This window comes from Chiloscyllium punctatum, chromosome 23 (genome assembly GCF_047496795.1).
Source record: "Chiloscyllium punctatum isolate Juve2018m chromosome 23, sChiPun1.3, whole genome shotgun sequence".
In the NCBI taxonomy this organism is placed as follows: domain Eukaryota; kingdom Metazoa; phylum Chordata; class Chondrichthyes; order Orectolobiformes; family Hemiscylliidae; genus Chiloscyllium; species Chiloscyllium punctatum.
In genome coordinates, this window is record NC_092761.1 from 67849799 (window position 1) to 67864436 (window position 14638).

Genomic DNA, 14638 nt, shown 5'->3' on the forward strand with positions numbered 1-14638 from the left:
ATCCAGATCATGGTGATTGGGTTAAACCTCCTATGTAAAAGTTACATTCCAGTTGGGACGATACTTTGGATACTGATCGTGAATCCTAATGCCGATAGGATTCAGAACATTTAAAGTTTTTTTTAAGATCTTCAGAAAAAGGGTGGCCTTTCTTTGCAAATTGTTCAAATTGATAGCAGCAGCTTCGGAGAATTGGAAACAAAGATCTCCGAAAGATTTTGAATCTGGTTTCATAAAAAGAAGCAAATTCAGACCAGGAAAAAAAAACCCACCATTTTAACACAGAAAACTAGGAAACAAACCATCGCAAATCAGAGAGAAGACACGTAAAATTATCATGTTTTTCATAGATGATCCAATGGGTAGAAAATTTCAAATGATGATGATAATGGTGAGCTGCTTTATTCCTTCAGGTGAACCATTCCTTGGAGAGGTGACTCAGCCGCGCCTGCTCAGTGTCTTGACAGGAGAATCAGTCACAATAAACTGTACATGGATTTATAATGGAACTAATCTTGAGTGGATCCATGCTAATTTCCAGAGGGAGCCACTACTGGGAAATAAGAACTCCAGCATTAAGAAGCTGACCTGTGTTCGTGATGTTACTCTGGGTGGTTTCAGACGCTGTTTCACATCACTGGAGATTGAAAACGTTTCTTTTGGTCATTCTCAGTACAATTATACCTGCATGGTGAAGCTACCGAAAGTCTACCCTCCATTGGAGAGTAGAGGACAAGGAACAAGGTTGCAGATTTACGGTAACGTATTTGCATTTCAAGTAACAAATAGAAAACTAGTGATAGTACTGAGATTGCATTCATTATGGACACAGCAACATTTGCATCAAGCAATAAGAACATTCAATATCAGACATAATTATTCAAACAAGCTATTGCTAGCTCAAAAAATGCAGGAAGTATTCATTGCATGTTTGTAGTATTGTTCTCTGAATCAAGTTTGTGATATCTCACCACTGTGGAATAGATAAAGTTATTTGGAAGCAACATTTAAACCAACACTTGCATCTCCAAATCATGGAGATATATAGGCCATCACTGATATAAATTTTGCATTTCTGCCACATTCATTACCTATTCTATTCATTCCATAAGTTATTACCTCCCTCGATTTTATGGAAATTCCTTATGCTTTATACCTGTTTATCTTAAGAATATGCTCATGTAGCTTTTCACAACTTTATCATCCATTGCTTTGCAATTCCATATAAAATTGAATACACCTGAAGTTGTTCTACTATTTCAAATGAAAACCAATTCTACAGAATCGATACTTTTTTAAAAAGCTAGCAAATGTGGAAAATAGAAAACCAGTTATTCGGTAAAAGAGGTAGATAAATGGTTTGTTTTAAACCCTTCATCAAAACCAAATGACATTTAGATTAGATTACTTACAGTGTGGAAACAGGCCCTTCGGCCCAACAAGTCCACACCGCCCCGCCGAAGTGCAACCCACCCATACCCCTACATCTACCCCTTACCTAACACTACGGGCAATTTAGCATGGCCAATTCACCTGACCTGCACATCTTTGGACTGCGGGAGGACACCCACGCAGACACGGGGAGAACGTGCAAACTCCACACTGTCAGTTGCCTGAGGCGGGAATTGAACCCAGGTCTCTGGCGCTGTGAGGCAGCAGTGCTAACCACTGTGCCACCGTGCCACCCATATCAACAGACTACAAATAAATTGGACAAAGCTGTGATAAACTATAAGGATATATCAAATAGAGATTTCAGAGAGTGATTGTGAGAATTTCTATGTAAAGAATGAAGTTTCAGGCGAAAAAGGGTTTTCGCAGGAATCATACCCTGTTTTTTGTACTTAATGATATTATATAATATTGATCTAGACACAGGAGAGCAATGTCCTAAAGAATAACAAAAAAAGTGTGCAACAATGTGTCTTATTTTGTCACATATGAAATGAGAAACTTAGTTTGCAGAGAAACAATAAATATTGAGGATAGCTTTGTTGATATTATTCACAGTCATTTATGATTCTCAAAAAATTATTTGGGATAATTATTTTCCTCTTGAGTTTCATACCTTGCAGTGTACTATTTGTGTTGTTAGTTTTCTGTTAGTTGTTAATTGACACTCTATAAAAATATTTTATTAATTACATTGTCCAAAGTTATTGCACAAAAAAAGCTCATACTCCATTAACCTATCAACCATGTGCTCACTGATCAACCCTACTTCCCAATTCTTCAACGCCAAGAATTCTAAATGTTCGTTCCTTTTTTCAAATCCCTCATTGACCAGACCCTCTCTGTCTCTGTGATTTTCTCCATCCCAACAACACTCAGATTCTTACATTTCACTTGTTTACCTTGAGTTGCTTTGCCTCACCATTGGCAGCTGTATTTTCAACTGCCCAGAATCTGAATTCTAAAAATTTCTCCCCAAACCTCTTATTTCTTAATCTCTCCTCTATTAAAACTCATTCAAAACAAACCTCTTTGGTGAAGCTAATGATCTCTTGTCTTCATAGCTGTATGCCTCAGTGTCAATTATATCTAGTATTATTCTGTGAGATAGTTTTGATAGTTTTGTGTCATGACCCACTGTTCCACTGGTGACTGATGTGTGATATGTTTTTGGTCTGCAGACCAATTAGCACCTAGGATATCCTCTGAAGGCATAGCAACAATGTAAAATTTGAAAGAGACTCTGCCTGACAGATTATCATTGTGCAGTGGGAACCACAAAGAGGGGCAATCGGTGCTCAAAAAGAGGTGAAGGGTTGGCTCTAAGATGCACCAGGATGATGCTTGAGCTGGTATTCAGTCACAACAGGGACCCAACTTCCAAAATGGAAGTTGTTCTTGGTAGGGCAGTTAAAAGAGTTTCATTGATCAGGCAAGTAGCAATCAGGCATGTAGCAAGTAGCATGCTTAAAAATGCCTTTGATGAGGCAGAACGTGCCAGCAAATGGATATACTGTCAAGAGAAATTCTCAGCCTACCTATCTTTGATTTCACTGCCACTAATTTTAACATTTTAGCTCCATTTATTTCTGAAACTGATTTTGCCATATTTTTAAGAATTGGTGTGAAAAGAAAATATTTCAACTGTTAGTTACATACTAATCAATAAATGCTGTCTTCAGCTAATACACAATATACCAAATGATTGTACTGATATATAGTAAATATATTAATTTATTGGTTAAAAATCTTGTGAATAGGAGGTGAATGCTATTAAATTTGCAGTAATTTAATCAAAGTTGAATTCTACTAAAGGACAGATTGTTTTCAACACTAAGTAACATTGATGAAGCCTTACATATAACATGTGATACTGAGGAAAATTGTAAATTATACATAATTTCTGTCCAATGATATTATTGAGTGGAAGCCAGTAGCAGTATCATGAAGATTTCCAATAGCTTCAGTGTCTTCAGCTCTAACTTCTCCAAATGGCCTTGGACATTCCTGTATGCGTGCCTGTTGTTGATGTCACTACAGTAGAACTACAGTATGTAGCCCCAGGGAAATGGGCCCAAAACAGCTGTTCACAGGTAAACATGAAAAAATGTAACAAAGAGTGACTGAAATATTTTGGAAGTATGTTACATTGACCTGGTGTTAATCTCAGCAAGGAATCTGAAAATACGTTGATCAACATAAACTCATTTAGAACAAGCTTCTGCTGTAATTAATGCACTATTGAGTTGTCTTACTGTGGCATGACAGTTACCTTATAAGTAAAATAGAGGATAGGGATGTGGTATGTGAGTCATTCTGACCAGACAATTGCTATCAAAAAATTGCACTGAAAGCTCCTGACACAGCAGCAAGGTAAACTGATATTAGTGTAATTCTCTAACACACATTTTGATTTTTGATTCCTTTAATCTAGACAAAAAGCTACTTAACTACAGATGTGACACTATTTTACCAAAATGACAAATTGTGTTTCTTTTCTTCTCTATCTCAGAAATGCCTGAAATTTCCATTATTGGTCGTAGTTTGGTTGCTGGACAAAAGTCAGTTCTGACCTGCTCTGCCCAGGGGTTGTACTCTGAGAACATCTCCTTTACCTGGACCTGTAATAGAATAAACATGATGACAAACATCCCTGTCCCAACCTTGAAAGGAATGGTTAATGGCAAACCTAATGTGACCGGCAAATTTGAGATCATCCCTCAAGTGACTGACCACGGAACTGTCTGTACATGTCAGATAAATCATGTTACTTTCAAACAGCCATTAACAAAACGGATCAAACTAGATGTTAAGTGTGAGTATGATCTTTAGCTTTGTTACCATTTCACAAAAGGTTATGATAAGTATATTTACTTTAGATTTTGTCTTCCTCTTTTTATCTCCTCATCAGTCTCTGCTTACAACTGTGCCATGCCCCATACTGTATTGTGAATTTCCCCCGTGTCCTTTTGTCTGTGGTTCCAGATCAAGTCCCTTCACACTGTTTTGCCTTGTGCTAAAGTATTTCTGAATATGCCTTCCATCACCTGACCCATCAAAAATGCCAGTGTAACAGCATAGTGCTTATCACCAAATTTCAGTAATGTCTGTCCACTCACATCTCTGGCATGTTTTGCCCTTTATCTTTACTACCCCTCTTATCTATCCTGTAAAAGCTCCATGCTCTCTCACCTTTCAAACCTCCACTTATTTTATTGAAACAGAGAAAATAGGAACAAGAGTAGGCCACTGAGCTTGCTTTGCCATTCAATAATCCCTTCAAAAGCTTTTTGCACTGAGCAGCTTCTCATCTTTGATGATTTTGACCTTCATTGCATTCTTGACCTTTCTCCACTGATTTCACTGCCCTCATGTTGTCTGTTAGCCTTTCAATCTCTATATATTCCACAATCCATATTCACAGTTGCCAGTCACACTTTTCTGCCTTATGCAACCTCCCTATTTCCCTATCTCAATCACAGGCAATGTAATCTCATATTATTTGCTTGTACCACACAATATGTACACCTTATTCCACTTCCACTCTGGTAACCCAATCCTTCTTTTATGGAGAAACGTTCACTTTAGGTATTGCAATGGCAGTTCCAACTCCTCATTGTCCAAACTTTGTCCTTACATTATTTATCTATTTATGCAGCCAAAGATCTGATCAGTTATTCCTTCAACTATGCCTTTGATGGTTATCTTCCCAATACTGTTTCCCACCTTGGTGGTTTCTACAAAGCACCTTCACTGCTTTAAATCCAAAAGGTACAGGTACATATAATGCACAATTTGTTCAGCTATTCATTGTTAAATGTGATATCATCACCATTTCTCAAAAATCTACATGTCTTCCAATTCCCTTTCTTCTCCATCAAACTATGTCCATCTTTCATATTGCTCTTTGTCTGAACTTTTTCAATTAGGTTCCAATGCCACAGCATGGAATTAAGCCGAATGACAGTCACAAATAACATCTTTTGTATCTCTCACTCCGGTGTACTCCTCCACTTCAACCTTGTCAACCTTCATGAAGCATGTGACAGCAGTCGGCCACACTAGACTCCTCAAATAGCTTTCCTCTTTTAGCTAAGTTAGTGTAACTGCCTTCACTTATGCTCACTTGTATCTGTTCTACACCATTATTTCTGGTATTCTCATGAATCTATCTTTGAATTTCTCCTATCTCTCACCGACACTGCTGACATTAGCCTGAGAAACAATGTTAACTTCATATGCATGCTAACAATATCCAAATTTGTATTGCCATCGCTCATCTAACTCCCCCATGTCCATTTTCTTTTAGTGGTCTACATATCTGAGGTCCAGTTCTGAAAGGGCTACAATTAAAAATCTGAAAGACTTGATTCCAAGTTTATTAAATTCCATCTATCTTCCCTGATCATTGCCTCATTTTGTTCTATTTTATGCTGACAAGAGTCAGCAGTCCACTCCTGTATCCTTTCCATCAGAATGACATCTTACTCACAGAATGATAATATTGTCCATCTCTACTATATATATATCCTAACCACACCAAGTTCCACACTCCCATAGTCACTGCTTACTGACTTGCATTGGTTTCTAATCCGCCAATCTCTTGATTTTAAAATTCTCATCCTTGCATTCCACCGACTCCACAGCCTTGTTTCACCCCAGCTTTACAATCTCTTACAGCTCTACATCCCTCTAACTTTACCCTCTCCAACCCATAATTGATGCAAAGTCTGCAATATCACAGAATCATAGAGTCATGCAATACAGAAGAGGGCCTCCATCAAGTCTGCACTAACAATAAAAGATCTATGCTAAATCTTAACTCATCCCACTTTCCAGCACTAGATCCATAGTCTGGAATGTTTGAAATTTCAAGTGGTCATCCAAATACTTTTTCAAAGTGTTTTACAAGATTATCTACCTCAACTGCCCTCTGAGGTAGTGCATTCCAGGCTTCCACTACCTTCTAGTAAAAACAAAAATTCCTCAAATCCCCTCTGAATTCCTGCATATTGCCTAAAAAATGGTCCCCTTCTTGCTAACATTTTAACTAATCTGAACAGCTGCTTTCTATCTGCCCTGTCACTGCCCCTCATAATCTAGCTAGTGTGCTTCCAATTAAACCTGTTGGACTATAACCTGGTGTTATGTGATTTTTAACTTTGTACACCCCAGTCCAACACCGGCATCTCCAAATCATGACCTCATAATCTGATACACCTTATATATCTTGTAGCTGTTAAAGTATGGAATTCCTTCCATGGACACCCCCATCTCTCTCTCTCTCTCTCTCTCTCTCTCTCTCTCTCTCTCTCTCTCCCCTTTAATCCTGTCAATCTGCTTCTTTGAACACGTTTTTGGGTATTGTTCCTTTTACTTTCTTCCTTGGCTCAGTCGTTATGTTTGTCTGATTGGACTTCGGTGAAGCAATTTGAAATGTTTTCCTTTTATAGATGTGTTATGTCAATGAAGAATTTTGTTAATTGGCCAGAATGTATCTGCATGTGTGAGAGTTATTATTGATACAAAAAATTAAGTTTGTATTTGCTTTACGTATAGATGGGCCACTGGAACCAACAATAACGTACAGGTTGAAAGACAGTGACACTTACCATCAAAAGGCCAATGACAGCGTAACTGTCCCCAGTAACTCATCTGTGGAACTGAGATGCTCTGTGGATAGTAATCCAGTCGCCACGGTAATATGGCTGAAGAATGGAGAAATTTTAACTCCTATGGTAGAAAATGTAATTCGATTAAACAGTTCAATATTAACGATACCACACTTCCAGTCTAAAGATGCAGGAGTCTATTGGTGTGTGGCAAATAATAGCTACGGCTGGAGAAATGGCAGTGTTTCATTGATGGCTTTTCAGAAGGGTAAGAATCCATGTACTAATGCAGGTGTAAAGCTTGTGATGGTTGTTACAGAATAATTAATTTTACGAATTGGGAGCACAGATTGATTATAGTTAAGATTTTCTTTATTGATTTTAGAATTTGAAAAATTGAAATATTCATTTACTTAAAGCTGTAGTAAATAATACAGCCTATTCCAGATGGTTAAATACTTACAAATTAATAAAAATTGACAGTGAATCAATCTATTTTAGCTGTCTTGTTTTTTCTGCAGTGCTTTGGAATGTAGTGCAAAAAAATAGACAACTAATATGATGCAGTTTTATCCATTAACTGCAGTTAGGCATAAATATTGCAATGTTTTCTGAAGAAAATGACAATGTTTTGTCAAACAAAAGTTTAAAGTTTGTAACCTTATAACATTCTCAGAAATATATCCAACCATTTCAAAGATTATACATGATGTTTACATTTTATGTCTGTTGCCATTCATCATTACTTCATTTTTAATTATTATTTCATTCACAGATCATTTGTTGCTTTATATTCTATCTTCACTCGTTGGTGTTATTGGATTAATCGGTATGATAGCAATATACATTTGTCTGATCTGGAAGAGACAATTGAAAGGTAAACTTAAAGTAAGCCTTTGGTTTTGGTGTTAACCTTACCATTGACATCAATAGCGAGCTGTAAAAGAATGTGGTTTTCACTAGCCAGTGTGACAATAGTCCTTTGTAGTCATGTGTTTGTAAGTGTTTTTGCTCCCTAAGTTATTTTACATGTTCCATTCTCTTCACCATCTCATTTATTCTTTTCAAATAAGGCTAAGCTTTACAGATCTTTTTACCATCATTTGAGCCAGACTTTCATTTGTGGGTCAGGTGTAAAGAATCAGGCAAAGCCCCAGCTCTGAATCTAACCTTTAAATAGGTGGCCATGCATTTCTGGGGATGTTGGCTGGATTGGGAATTAGGCTGGGTTTCCCAGGAAGAGGTTGCAATTCTTGAGTTGGACTGGGCAGAAAGCCTGCCCCAGGATGCTGTTGTTGCCAGCATTTAAAGATGGAGTTTGACACATAAAATATCTCTTCTGTTTACCACCCCCATCGTCCCAGACAGTCTAAGCCCCACCCATGCCATTCTTTGCAACCTAATGCTCTCTACCAATATTTGATGGCCTTCCTTCCCAAGAGTTCCAAGTTCATGCTTACTTCCACCCACCACCTTTTCCCTCTTTTACAATCATGTCAACTCATTGACCATCCACAATGCCCATGCCCAAAGGGAAAATGTAATATTATGACTTAAAGTTCAATGTCAAAGATTACACTGTAGTTAGAAAAGCACTCACACTAATGAAACTATATTTTAACGCACCTTGACAGGTTAATCCTTGTTGAATTCCTCATCACTTCTTGAAACTTGTTGACATATCTGGGACATTTTGACAGGTTGACACCTTTTGCTAGGTTGGCACTTCTAGATGCTTGCTGACAGCTCTAGACACTAATTGACATCCCTTAACAATTCTTTATGAACCTTTGATGCACACCTTCCTCCCCTGCTGATATTCCCAAAGGACTCCTGACACCTACCCCAATGACCAAAGGATCCCCGACTCCACACCTAAGGTGTCGACAGTCCATAACTGTAAGGTGTATCTCAGTTCTCCAAAGGGGAAATCATGGCTATCTAAAGGAAATACACTGAGAGCACATATATACGCTCTCATGGTTAGCCTCTACAGTCTGGGTCCCATATTTCACTGACTCCAAATTTCTATTTCAGTGAGGCATCTGGTTATTTAAATGCCCAGCTGCTTCCAGAATCTGCATAAGCACGGTGACTGAACTGAGGCCACTCTGTCACCTGGAGAGATGAGCAGTAACAGATTTGAGTGCAGTGCTTGTGATGGCAGGCTGCTTCAGCCAGACATACTGGCACTGGAGTGTGTCCAGCAGAGATTCACAAGGATGATCCCTGGAATGGTAGGCCTAACATACGATGAACGGCTGAGGATCCTGGGATTGTATTTGTTATAGTTCAGAAGGTTGAGGGGAGATCTAATATAAACTTACAAGATAATGCATAGCTTAGAAAGGATGGACACAGGGAAATCGTTCCGTCAGGAGGGGAGACTAGGACCCGTGGGCACAGCCTTTGAATTAGAGGGGGTCAATTTAAAATAGAAATGAGGAGACATTTCTTCAGCCAGAGAGTGATGGGCCTGTGGAATTCACTGCCATGAAGCGCAGTAGAGGCCGGGACGTTAAATGTCTTCAAGGCAGAGATTAATAAATTCTTAATCTCGCTAGGAATTAAGGGATACAGGGAGAGTGTGAGTAAATGGCGTTGAAATGCCCATCAGCCATCATTGAATGGCAGAGTGGACTGGATGGGCCAAATGGCCTTGCTTCCACTCCTATTTCTTATGGTCATGGTCTTCTTTCATTTACGGCACATCAGAAATGCTCACTAACGTGCCGAAAATCTAATCCTCTGAATGTCATCACTTGTGTTATAACTATTGAAACCTGAGTGATTATTTGCTAAACCAGAAAATGAAGTGATAAATTGAATTGTTGACAAAATGAGAAATACCACATGATTTTTGCAAATACTGTATTGTAACATTTTCTATTACTTACAAATTATTTTGCAGCCATGGTTGGACTATGGTGCAAGAAGTGACTCTGACCATGCACCAATTTACTTTTATTTCAGTAACTTTCAAACATCATTCATGGGTTAGGGGCATTGCTGGCTGCGTCAGCATTTCTTACCTCTCCCTAAATGCCCTTGAGAAAGTGATAGTCACTGCCTTCTTGAACCACTGCAGTCCATTTGATGTAGGGTGATCCACAATATCGTCACGGAGGGAGTTCCGGAATCTTGACCCAGCAAAACAACGATATATTTCCAAGTGAATTGGATTGAGCTGAATGAACTTTATTGTCACGGGTACTCAAATGAGTACAGTGAAAAGGTAACAGTCGTCATATTACAGCACCATCTTTGGTACAAAGATACCTTGGTACAAATACTTAAGATCAAATTCTTAGGAAACAAAAAAAATTAGAAAAGTAAATAAATAAATAGTGCAGCATTACAGGCCATAGGAATAAATTAGAAAAATAATGAAGTAAAGACTATAAGCAGCTTGAAGGAGAACCTGCAGGGACTGATGGTTTTCCCTTTTCCCTTGACATGGTAGTGATCATGACTTTAGAAAGTGTAGTTTAAAAAGCCTTGGTGAATTTCTGCAGGGCGTCTTGGGGTAGATGGGTACACACTGCTGCTACCGAGCATTGCTGGTGGAGAGAATGGGTGCTTGTGGATGTGGTGCTGATCAAGTGGGCTGCTTTGGCCTGGATATTGTCAAACTCCTCATGTAAGAAAGGTGCACTCATTCCAGGAAAATGGGGAGTACTCCATCGCACTCCTGACTTGTGCTTTATAAATAGTGTACGGGCTTCAGGAAGTCAGGTGTTACTCGCTACAGGATTCCTAGTCTCTGATGCGCTCTTGTAGCCACAGTATTTTTAGGGTGAATCTAGCTCAATTTCTGAACAAAGATAACCACCAGGATGTTGATATTTTATATTCTCTAATATTCAACCAGAAGTGATACTACATGGAAACTTAACATAAAAGAGTCAAAAGGATGGAAGGTTCACATGATGCAGAGGGAATCTGTAAAAGTTGCATTAAAGGCTTTAACAATAAAGACATCAGTCAAGGCCATTGTGTAGGATGACTGGAGGGTAAAAGAAAACGTGCCCTCTATGATAATGAAGTTAAAGCTGTAATTAATATTACACGTATTTCAGTTGTTGATTAATGACTAGAAGTAAAACATGGGATCAAATTTCTGATAGGAGTTAACCTGGGCCAGTTGATTCAGATTTCCAAAGGATTGTCAAATAAAAACAAAATATTTCACATTCTGGAAATTTGAAATAAAAAACAAAACAACTCAATAGGTCTGGCAACATCTGTAGAGAGAAAAACAGAGTTAATGTTTCGAGTTCAAAAACATTTTGAACAAATATCTTTGAACTTGAAACATTAATTCTTTCTCCACAAATGCTTCCAAACCTACTGAGTTTCTCAAGCAATTTCTGCTTTTATATTTAAAGGAGAGTGTATTACAGTGCAACTAAAGTTCAAAGTGAAATTTTTTATTGTTGCACATCAGAAATTATTTAACTTTAATTTATGTCATAATTGTTCTTTTATACTTGTTATTAATTTTCCTCTCTTGTTTAAGATCCCAATACACTGTCCTACATACACTTCCTGTTCTCAGTACTGACAATGTATCTAAATCAAAACTTACCACTTCAAAGCCTCAGAAGTGTGGAATGTCATACCTCCCTTTGCATTTCTTTTCTCCTACAATTTACTGACTTTTGTAACCAAAGTGTGGTGTCATCTGACCACTGTTTCTTGATATTTCTCACTCTCTTTCAGACCTTTGCAAAATTTAAATCATGACCTTCTGAAAATTAAAAATGTCCAAATGACACTTGCACCCATGAAACCTCAACTTTATCAACAGTTTACACATTTGTACAATATTCTTTTGTGAACTACTTTAATGAGCTCATTAACCTTTTGTACATAGAGTGGTATAATGCCAACATGGAGACAATCGACAAAGGTTTGTCAGACTCATACACTGAGTATTTGTCTGTAAACATCAGCATTTAGATTTATCCCTGCTCAGTGACTGACAGATGGAAAACATTGCCACTAATTGGGGAAATGAAAGACGATTTTAATTATGTGACAGAAAGAATAGTAAATATATTGTATTATGTTTTTGAAATTTGGATATTAAAATGGAGGTAGGTTGATTGTTTTTCTTAAAAAGGCTAGAAAGTCAAATTGGAACTGTGACGTAAATACATGAGTTCCCAGGAAGAATGGAATTGCACTGGAGTCACAATCCCTGTCATGTTAATGGATTTTTTTTTTACATTGTTGGATTTATAACTTGTACAGTAAGAATATTGAGATAGTTCATCTAGTTTTGTCTTCAGAACTGAAGGTTGCAAGCTGAGTTCAGAAGAACTCAGAACTCAGTTTTGAAAAGAACAGTTTTTCTCCTAAAAGCAGAGCAGCTTTTCAGTTCATTTCAGGGAAACCCTTTACCTCAGCAGAAGTGATTTTTAGTCTGCAGAATTTTCAAGTTGTGGAAGTTGGATCCAGATTGGCAATGTGTTAGAAATGAAAGAATTTGAACAGAGAGAAGTCCATGTGAGGAGATTTGGAAAAGAATCATTAAAAGAAAGGCCTTAGCTGCTCAAAGGAAAGAAATTTGAAAGAATCAGTGTTTAAAATGCGAAATATTAAGAAAAGAGTGATATTTATCTAGAATTAAGTCTCTGTTACCAATGTCACTGTATACAAATTGAAACTTTATTTTGTTGTTATGACCTTTCTGTCATAGCATCAGAGTCATAGCATGGAAACAGACCCTTCAGTCCAACCTGCCCATGCTGACCAGATATTCTAAACTAATCTAGTCCCAATTGCCAGCATTTGGCCCATATCCATCTAACCTCTTCCTATTCATATACCCATCCCAATGCCTTTTAAATATTGCAATTGTACCACCTCCTCTGGCAGCTCACTTCATACACGCACCACCCTCTGCAGGAAAAAGCTGCCCGTTAAGTCCCTTTTAAAATTTTCCCCTCTTACTTTAAAATGATACAGTCTAATTTTGGACTCCCCCAGACTGGGGAAAAGACCCTGGCTATCCATGCCCCTCATGATTTTATAAACTTCTATAAGGTCACCCCTCAGCCTTCGATGTTCTAGGAAAAATAGTCTTAATCTATTCAATGTCTCCCTATAGCTTGAACCCTCCAACCCTGGCAACATCCTTGTAAATCTTCTCTTTCAAGTATCACAACATCTTTCCCTATAGCAAGGAGAACAGAATTGAATGCAATATTCCAAAAGTGGCCTAACCAATGTCCTGTACAGCTGCAACGTGACCTCTCAACTCCTATACTCAATGTACTGACTAATACCGGCAAGCATACCAAACACCTTCTTCACTATCCTACCTACTTGCAACTACACTTTCAAGGAGCTGTGAGCCCTCATTCCAAGGTATCTTTGTTCTGCAACACTCTCCAGGACCTTACCATTAGGTGTATAAGTCTGCTGTGATTTGCCCTATCAAAATGCAATATCTGACATTTATCTAAATAAAACTCCATCTGCCACTCATTAGCCCATTTACACAACTCTTCAAGGTCCCTTTGTACACGGAGGTAACCTTCTTCACTGTCCACTGCGCCATCAGTTTTGGTGTCATCTGCAAACTAACAAATCATTCTTCCTATATTTGCATCCAAATCATTTATATAAGTGACAAAAGGCAGTATATCCAGTACCAATCCTTGCTGCATACCGTTGGTCACAGGCATCCAGTGCGAAAAGCAACCCTCCACTGCCAGACTCTATCTCCTACCATTGAGCCAGTTATGTATCCAAAAGACTAGTTTTCCCTGTATTCCATGTGGTCTAATCTTGCTAACCAGTCTACTATATGGACCTTTGTCAAACACATTACTAAAGTCCATATAGACAATATCCATCACTCTGCCTTCATCAATCTTCTTTGACACTTCTTCAAAAAACTCAATCAAGTTAATGAGACACGATTTGCCACACACAAAGCCATGCTGACTATCCCTAAGTAGTCCTTGTCTTTCCAAATACATGTAAATCCTGCCCTTCAAAGTCCCCCACAACAGCACCATTGATATCAGGCTCACCTTACCACATTTCTTCAATAATGGCACCACTATAGTCAACCTCTAGTCTTCCAGCACCTCACCTTTGACTATTGAGATTCAAATTTCTCTGCCAAGACGCTCAGCAATCACTTCCTTAGCTTCCCACAAAGTTCTAGGGAAAACATGATCAGGTCCTGGGGATTTATCCACCTTTATGCATTTTAAGATGTCCAATACCTCCTACTCTGTAACATGGACAGTTTTGAGATATCACTTTTTATTTATCCAAGTTCACTATCGTCCATATCCTTCTCCATTGTAAACACTGAGTCTTCAATATGTATACATACACAAAGCTTCTTTTTCCTCGTTTTTTTTTGTTTATAAAGTTATATTCTGTTATTAAAGTATATCTGCAACCTTGTGTGGATATGTTTCAGTGACTAACCACCATGTTCACAATCTGCAAAAGTCAAATAAATGAGCTATCATGTCAGGTTTTATCCTGGAATCCAACTTGCCCAATATTAACATCAGCTGAGATTACAACAATAAGAATAAATAATT

General features: G+C 38.1%; 1 protein-coding gene across 1 annotated transcript in view; it reads left to right on the forward strand.

Annotated features, from left to right (window-relative positions):
* The window catches only part of LOC140493986 (sialic acid-binding Ig-like lectin 12), a 56785-nt gene that overhangs the window by 349 nt on the left and 41798 nt on the right, over positions 1-14638 (forward strand). The window contains exons 2-5 of the mRNA XM_072592921.1: positions 414-758; positions 3965-4267; positions 7012-7332; positions 7840-7941. Of these exons, the coding sequence (XP_072449022.1) occupies positions 414-758; positions 3965-4267; positions 7012-7332; positions 7840-7941 (1071 nt within the window). The remainder of the gene's footprint in view (positions 1-413; positions 759-3964; positions 4268-7011; positions 7333-7839; positions 7942-14638) is intronic.